This window comes from Sinocyclocheilus rhinocerous, unplaced genomic scaffold (genome assembly GCF_001515625.1).
Source record: "Sinocyclocheilus rhinocerous isolate Xijiao unplaced genomic scaffold, SAMN03320098_v1.1 scaffold2274, whole genome shotgun sequence".
Taxonomy (NCBI): domain Eukaryota; kingdom Metazoa; phylum Chordata; class Actinopteri; order Cypriniformes; family Cyprinidae; genus Sinocyclocheilus; species Sinocyclocheilus rhinocerous.
The window spans coordinates 448,674-457,554 of NW_015636081.1; the positions used below are offsets into that span (position 1 = coordinate 448,674).

At 41.0% G+C, this 8,881-nt stretch overlaps 1 protein-coding gene across 3 annotated transcripts in view; it reads left to right on the forward strand.

Annotated features, from left to right (window-relative positions):
• The first annotated feature begins 1,219 nt into the window (after positions 1 to 1,219).
• Positions 1,220 to 8,881, forward strand: part of LOC107747677 (heterogeneous nuclear ribonucleoprotein L-like) — a 10,392-nt gene continuing 2,730 nt past the window's right edge. The window contains exons 1-10 of one of the 3 annotated variants that reach the window (XM_016562271.1): positions 1,220 to 1,347; positions 1,910 to 2,028; positions 2,113 to 2,350; positions 2,428 to 2,513; positions 2,790 to 2,886; positions 3,252 to 3,324; positions 6,577 to 6,609; positions 7,989 to 8,057; positions 8,292 to 8,548; positions 8,634 to 8,755. In XM_016562271.1, the coding sequence (XP_016417757.1) occupies positions 1,261 to 1,347; positions 1,910 to 2,028; positions 2,113 to 2,350; positions 2,428 to 2,513; positions 2,790 to 2,886; positions 3,252 to 3,324; positions 6,577 to 6,609; positions 7,989 to 8,057; positions 8,292 to 8,548; positions 8,634 to 8,755 (1,181 nt within the window). In that variant the 5' untranslated portion in view covers positions 1,220 to 1,260. The remainder of the gene's footprint in view (positions 1,348 to 1,909; positions 2,029 to 2,112; positions 2,351 to 2,427; positions 2,514 to 2,789; positions 2,887 to 3,251; positions 3,325 to 6,576; positions 6,610 to 7,988; positions 8,058 to 8,291; positions 8,549 to 8,633; positions 8,756 to 8,881) is intronic. The other 2 variants (XM_016562272.1, XM_016562273.1) reach the window with 2 other exon arrangements.

An 8,881-nucleotide genomic window follows, 5' to 3' on the forward strand; every position in this document is an offset into this window, starting at 1 on the left:
GGCCTTTATTCATCCCCCGGAGCCGTCTGCGGCACGTTTTATTACGAATGCGCGAGCTTTATTTGACGACTCTGTGGACTGTTCAACTGCAACACCCGCTGACTGCAATGATAGAGTTTAGAATAGCCAGGACAATTTTTAATATAACTCTGACTAGATTCGTCTGAAAGAAGAACGTCATATACACCTAGGATGCCTCGAGGGTGAGTAAAACACAGTTTAATTTTCATTTTTTGGTAACTTACCCTTTAATGGTTCCAATAATTTTTACTTTTTTTTTTTTTACAGTGTAAATTATATATATAAAAAACATGTAAATACAAGTTAATAATTAGTAGAGCTATCAAAATTAACCCTTTGATTGATGAGATGTATTTTATTCAATAGTTCTGTTTGATTTTGGTACTGTGTAAGTCTATATTTGACAAATAAATGTTGATGGAAAAAGACCTTATATACCAGATCCAGATTGTTCTTAAGCAAATAGAATAGACTTGAAAGAAAATAACTATCTTTTGGACAATTTGTAGAGAAGAATTTTTAGTTATATTGTTGCAGTTCAATAATTCATAGATCACAAGTTTATTTATTTATTGTACTATTAGTCCTCCTGATGATATTAATTAAACACCCTTTTTTATTTTTTGTAGTGTATATATATATATACACTACAAAAAACAAACAAACAAACCTTAAAATCAAAAAGAATTGTGTTTAATTCAGTCCTTTTTTAAATCTGTCTTTTTTTAATCCTGTAAATGAGCAGATAAATAAAATGTAATTAAAATGTATCTAATATTCTATATTTATTTAGCACTATATGCGATTTTTAAAAATAAATAAACACATTAGTAGTTCAACTGTAACGTCTGTTTTCGTGAAAAAAATGTTCGTGATCTTGGGAAAACAACTTAAGTCGTGATCGAGACAGCAACGCATTAAATATTATAATTCACTAGGATACTTCTTATGGCTTCGCCGTGCGGCTTCCGTACTATCAACTCGCTGATAGAATCTGAACCACGGATCTACATAATCTCTAATTATATCAATGAGCTGTTCTGAGTGACAACTGTAGTGTCCAATCATTGGCCTAACGTAGAGCCACGCTTTTTTTATTGGACTACAATGGTGATTGACAGTTTCTCTTCACCAGTAATATTGACGGTTCTTGTCTTGGTGGGCGTCACCCCCGCCTGACCCATTTTCTGTAGTTTTCGTCCATTTCATTTTGTTGCGCGTGAATCGTAACGGGACAACATGGCGACGCAGACGGCCCGCTACTACAGTGAAGGCGGCAGAGCAACAAAACGCCAAAAAACGGAAAACGAGGGGGGAATGGCGACCGTAAGACACATATTTACTTACACGCTATCTGTTATTTTATTACGGTTTTTATCTGACTTAGCGTTAGTTAGCTGGCTGGCTAAAATAGCATTAGTTAGCGAACCAGCTAACCAAACAATTGAGCTACATCACGCTGATATTTCTGCACCAAAAGGATTACAAAAACACGAATATGAAAACAGAAAATCATCATGTAGCGAATGTTTGATGTGTTAGTAAGAGATGCACGTATTTTCCACGCCACACATAAGTTATATAACGTTATTCTGATAGGCTGCTGAATGAATGGATTATGCTGCATGCAACCGTAATCACATTTGAATAGCGCGTTATTAATCACAATGAGTGGGGAAAACATCGTGCATTAGCACAACGTACATGACAATTAATACATATACATTTATAGAACTTGCTCAGTTTGTACAAAGTAAAGACAATATACACCGCTTGCCATGCACAAAGTCAGTATTACACACAATGTTTGTATTTAGATTATTTTTTCTTGTTATAAATTGATTGATTATGCCAGTTTACTGGACTAATGTGATGATTTATTTCATAGGAGGACTATGTTGACCCACACAAGACCCTTCCCTCTCTTGTGGTGCATGTCCGAGGTTTAGTGGACGGAGTTTTGGAGGCAGACATCGTTGAAGCCCTGCAAGAGTTTGGAACCATCAGGTAACTTGTGCTACGGTTGTGCCGCACCTTGATTCTGCCTGTAGTGAAATGCATTGAGGATCATGTATCTCCATCTTTCTGCAGTTACGTTGTACTCATGCCTAAGAAGCGTCAAGCCCTGGTTGAATATGAGGATATGAATGGGTCTTGCAATGCTGTTACTTATGCCAACGACAACCAGATCTACATCGCCGGACATCCTGCGTTTGTAAACTACTCTACCAGTCAGAAGATATCCCGGCCGGGTGACCCTGATGATTCCCGCAGTGTTAATAATGTTTTGCTATTGACAATCATGAACCCCATTTATCCCATTACCACGGTAATACCCACCTCCACTGTGTAATATCATTGATGCTTAATTAGATTTTTCACACTAATGTTCTTGTTGTTCTACAGGATGTTCTCTATACTATTTGCAACAACTGTGGTCCTGTTCAAAGAATCGTCATCTTTAGGAAGAATGGTGTCCAGGCCATGGTGGAATATCCTTTACTGTTTCAGACTCCAGAGCAAAGCTGTTTGTTAGATTCTGCCAGCTGTAATTTGTGTTCATGAGACATTGCGCTCTTGTCAGGGTTGTTTCATCTTGTCATTTGAGTCCACTTCGCATGTGGGCTATGAATGTCTTACAAGCACTGTTAGGAGGTTTCTGTCCAAACCGATTAACGTAAAGTATACTGCATTCCAAGAACACTTTAAATAATAACCTCTGTAGTCATGGCACACGAGTCCCTTTGTTTTTCTTTAATTCCTCACACATTTGATTCCGTTCAGAGCGCCCAAAGGGCCAAGGCCTCACTCAATGGGGCTGATATATATTCTGGCTGTTGCACACTAAAGATCGAGTATGCCAAGGTGAGCTTTCATCTAAATTTACTGGGTGATAATGCTAAAATAATTCAATCATTATTTTTCAGACATTTGATGATACTCTATATGCATTTTCTGAATGGCTTGAAAATGTGGTTTCAGAGGAACCATTCATTTTGTAGCCAGTTAATCTTGAAGCAACAGTCAAAATCAAGTTTAAATACAAAAAAATTAATGAATGCACCAATATTTAATAATAAACATACGAATACAAAATAAACGGCTCCATTTATTTACATACGTTTTTTACCCACATATTTTAAGTTAATACTCAATATTACCCATCCCTACTCAAGCTGGTAGAAAGATAATTGTTATTTAATGAATTTATTTGTTTGTTTTACTCTTAGCCAACACGCCTTAATGTGTTCAAGAATGACCAGGACACATGGGACTACACCAATCCGAACCTGAGCAGCCAAGGTACCGTTTATCTGCTCTGACATTTCTCAGCGCCCTTACTGCCACTGTGGGGGGAAATAAGTGGGTGGGATTGGGACGTCTTAGAACTGCGGCAATGAATCCGCTGTTTCACCTCCCTTGTGCTGAGTGTTAGGCATACCAACGTCTACACCGCATGTTGTGTATGTTTTCGTGACTCTCTGAGGGGAAGGTAAAGCCGTATCCCTGTGATCTTTCTAAGGCTTCCTTAGAATGTTGTCCTGCCGATATCTCACAAGCTTCCTTTTCCAGCAAAGCCTGTCACATGCCAGTAGTGTGAGGGGCAAGTGGCTTACTGGGTTAGCACCATAGAGGCAGATTATCAGTCCATGGTCTAGACTAGGGGTGTCAAACTCAATTCCGGAGCCCTGTAGAGATTTGTTCCAACACTGCTCCAATACACATACCATGTAGTTTTCAAATAAGCCTGAAGGACTTGATTAGTTGGATCAGGTGTGTTTAATTAGGGTTAAATCTAAACTCTGCAGGGCTCCGGAGTTTGACACCCCTGGTCTACACCGACACCTTTTACGGTCAACATGAAACTATGTTTGCAACCCATTTTACTTTTCCAGGTGAAGTTATATTAAAGAAGAGAAAACTGCAGGGGGGATTCTTGATTTTGTCTATTGGTAATTTATTAGACTCTTATAAGTGTTTGAAAATTATAGAGCTTGATGTCACTCGAAACAGAAAGTCGTTATTCTTTGGAATAACATGCATTGATTATTTGACCACAAAACAATGGGTAACATGTATTAAAAGTAAATGGGGGCAATTATGATTTCATGTTGACTTTTAGGATCTCATGATTTTTTTCCAAAGGTATTCATGGCCACCAACGGTGTGCCCAAAGAAATTCAGTTCAGTTCCACGTCCGTTCAAGGTCGTTTGAATGTAATGTTCTTTGGTGCTCACTCCGGCCATTTGCTCCTCACATTCATGCGGTACATTTAGAGACCAATATGAAAGCACAGAGCTTTCCAGAATATCAAGTGCAACAACAGAACACTCAATACATCTGGACACTGGGGGACATTTCCTAGATTTCACTGAAGACACAAGTGCCTCAGACTTCCAACACTGTACCAGTCTTCAAACCACAACTGCCTCCTATACCTGCGAGAATATTTCTCCAGAAGGACAAACACTAATTTTACTCTCTGCAAGGCATCCTGACAAACACCTGATCATGCAACATTTAGCACTCATCACCTCCTACAGAAATGACACTGCCAGCGAAGACATTGAAGGATTTGGGGTTGTCGGTGCAAGTAGTTATGGCTCCCACACCCATTCAACTTTCTCCCGTTGTTTCTTACGGGTCAAGAACAAGACACACTCCACTGTGACACATCACCTTAACCTCACTGCTAACAAGGGATGTTTTTGGCACGCATCCTCAAGCGACACCACAACACAATGCAAACAGACCTCTTCATTCATGTCAAACTGCTGACGTCCACAGCCTTCTCTGAACCTGTCTGTCTTTTCTGGGCTACGTTGTCTTTCTCTCGCCGTGCCGATCGTTACAACACAAACCCCGACACCTACAAATCGACATGTCTGACTCTTCACTCGTCAACAGCTGATGACACTAAACCACTCGAGACACCGAAGACACTGCAGACAACATTTTGACAAGCAGACGCACTGACATGCAGACAGCCGACACGTCAAGTTTTTTGTTACTCAGTTTAAGCCCTGACATTCTGCCCTGGAGGCTGGTGTTTCAGATACGCTGTCTTCCCCCAACATGTGTCCTCTTCCTCTAGTCCTTCCCTTTCACGATTCCTCCTCTCTCTTTCTGTCAATATGTGACGTTTTTCCCTTTTTTTTCCCAGTCGTTTGACTACTGTGTAACACCTTCCGTATGATGCAGGTTGGCTTTGTGTCTCTAGTGGAAGTACCAGTCAGTCTGAATTGGGCATAAATTGCTCCAGCTTTTCAACAACCAACAGGCATTGAAATGAGAATACGACGTCTGTGCTGGCATCAGTGGAGCATTGAAACCCGTCTGAAACAAGGAGAGTACTTGGGAAATCAGTGGAATGGACTGGTGGGGGAAAGAAATGGAAAGTTCTTAAGTGCGATATGGAGGAGGACGCCATGAAGACACTCAACGGTGGCTAATTTACGGCATGTTCTACTTGCCCCATCATTGAACCCCAACCCTTGCGTTTGTACTGTAAGTAACCCCAAGCTTCTGTTGTCTTGGAGTGATACGCTTATAGTCTAATGTTTCATGGGGGTGTATGACCAAATGTTTGATTAACTTTATCTTTTCTTCCCCAGTTGAGTTTGTTTTTTTTTTTTGTTTTTTTTTTGGTCTTCCTCATTGGGCTACCAATTGATGTAGTTCAGCAAGGTGCATTAAAATGTATTCCTGGGTTGGGCTGTTCTTCTGTGAGCTTAGAGATGTTTTGCATGATTAGTTTATCACCGACGGGGTGCTAGTTCCCAACTCTGGCACCATTCTGTGTATTTACACTATTAACAAGATGGCCCGCTATGATACTAAAGCCCAGAATATACTTCAGTTTTATGCATTTGCTAGAGTGTGCATACAGTGTTCTGTGTAAATTTCTTCATCACCGTAATACTGTACGTGTGCATAATATTGTATGTTATGCTCTCATATGCACCTAAAATTTTTGCATTAAAAAGTTGCTCCACAAGGTGGCAACACTGCTTCGTAATTGCTAAAAAATAAAAAAAAATGGATGAGATGGAACAACAACCTACAGGAGACTGCAGCGACAGTGCACAGCCTCGTTGACAAGTACAAAGACATTTTATTGGTCGTAAATTCTGGAGAGAAATCACGCAGGCACTGGACGAGGATGAAACTTTACTGTGCATGTGTCAATCACCTGTTTGCGCATGCTGTCAAATGGAGTATACTTTGAAAGGCTGTGTTCGGCTACGCATACGCTGAGCTTTCGCTTCAAAATTGAAGTATTCTTTGGGCTTTGGATCATTGGTTGAGGCATGAGATAATCTCCGTACTATGTAAAAGTTTTCAAAACAGCTAATCAGTCTGCCTAATGTAAAACACAACTAGCTCACACTAAGTAAATGATCACGTTTCTAAATTTCCTGTGCTGCCCAACTAGTTAACATAAAGGTACGGTGCCCTAAGCAGTTAAGATCCTGAATAGAGTAAGAAACCTGTTATGTGATTGTTCAGAAATGTCAGTGAGATTGATGTTTGCACTGTGTGTACCTGAACAGGTGCAGATGCTGATGGCAATGGGGGCAATCAAGGTGTGTGTCTGCAGTAGCCATTCTGTCCTCCCCCACCCACTCACTCTCAAACATTATATATGACGTGCATACATTGTCACAGTGAACAAAGCAGAATTGGTTTGGGACTGGTACACCCCAAAAGAAAGCCTGTATGTTTATTAGCCAGCTGACTGTGATAGACAGGTTTGTGAGTAGTAATAAATGGGTCATATTTCATAGGTCAGTCTCACAATACCTGACGAAATGTAACATTTCACCCCAAAATCAAAAGAAAGAAAAAACACAAATTTTTAAAAAGAATAAGAACCCTGTAATTATCATTAATGTAAAAGCCCCACCTCAATTAAAAGTCTCATTACTGCAGTTTAAAAATATTTCGAACTGTAAAATATTTATATCCAATTGCAGTATTTTATGCTGTAATGTAATAAAAATTCACTTGTTAGGTTATGTTCACACTTGTAGTTCGGTTCATTTGGTCCGGACCAAAAAGGAAAATGATACATTTGGTCCTGGTCCACTTAGCATTCACATTGGCATTTTTGACAGCGAACAAAGACACCGAATCTAAAGGCATAGTGATACGTTCACAACTTGATTGGTCGGCTTGAATGACGTATATATCGTGACGGAACTTACTGAACACCCCAAACAAAAGGTGCATTAGACTTAAAGCGACGCTGCGGGTGTATGATATCAAAGCAGCCGTTAACCGATCGGTCTGCTCAGCGCCGCTTTAAGTCGAACACGCATAATGCCGTCTGCTGGACTAAGCGCGCTCATTCTTGCGTGTACATATAATTTTATTTTCACCACCTGCAAACTTACAAGGAGCTCATAAAGAGTTAGTTTGGAAGCGGACCGAGACCCATCTTTTCAGCGGTCTCGGTCCGCTTGTTTGGTGTGCACCAGGGTTCGGATGGCAGCGTTCACACATGCTCAAATGAACCGCACTAACAGAGCAATTGCACCAGGGTTCGTTTTAATCGAACCAAACATGACAAGTTCGAACGCACCCTTAAAGTAATAAGAACCACCTTAGTGAGATTTAAAAAAAAATAAATAAATAAAAAGATGTTCAGACATTAATGACAGTTTAAGGAAAAGATGTGCTTTATTTGTCATGAAAATGTTACCATACAAAATTCAATCATTTAAAGACAGGTTTCATTATCTTTGTGAGATTCACCCTAGTATTATCAGCCCTTTTTTCTGTTGTCCAATGTGACCCCCTTATTTGCTGAAATTAAAGCTCCTGCCAATCACATTAACATTCACAAAGTCAGTGTCCTGTCCTGTCACCTCTCAGCGAACTCATCTTTCACTCTCTCTCCCCCCTCTCTTTTTGGCCCCTCCCTCTTTCCTTTCTCTGCCTTCTTCCTTCTCTTGCCTCTCAGATATGAATGCCAACCCCAACAAGCGCCAGAGGCAGCCGGCTCTGCTGGGAGACCACCCTCCAGAGTATGGTAAGGCTTGCGGGGGCACACGCGTTAACACATTTGCCTCATTTGCTCGCAAACAGGGGAGTGGATGTTAAAACGACAACAAATTGGGGTGCATTGATCACAGTGGCAGCAAGATGGTGCTGTGTTGACATTAAAAGTTAAACTAAAGTGAAGGGTGTGTAAAATGCTTGTTTACCCCTAACCTGCCCACAACCCCCACCCCACGTGGTCTGTTTGTCATTTGTGGATTCTCAGGAGGTTATCACGGATACCAAGACGAGAGCTACGGCGGCCCCTATGAAGGCCGACGGATGGGGCCGCCCATGGGTGGTCCAAGGCGTGGTGGAACCAGTCAGCGTTACGGCGGACAGTACGGCCCCCCTCCTCCGCCCCCCGGTGAATATGGCGCACATGCAGACTCACCGGTGATCATGCTCTATGGCCTGGATCCCTCAAAAATAAACGCAGACAGGGTCTTCAACATCTTCTGCCTGTATGGAAACGTGGAACGGGTATGTAGAACACCTAAATGTAAGCTGGATACTGTCAAAACGCGAACGACTTTATCCGAAATCCGTTTTTCCCCTTTAAATGTAGGTGAAATTCATGAAGAGCAAGCCTGGAGCTGCTATGGTGGAGATGGGAGACTGCTATGCTGTGGATCGTGCCATCTCACATCTCAACAACAACTTCCTGTTCAATCAGAAGCTCAACGTATGGTACGTTCCAATAGCAACCCTCTACGGGACACCTTGGCAATTGAATCGCCATTGGCTAGTAATTTTTTTAGTTTACTCGCCAGACTGATAGATATATATATATATACACACACACACACACACACA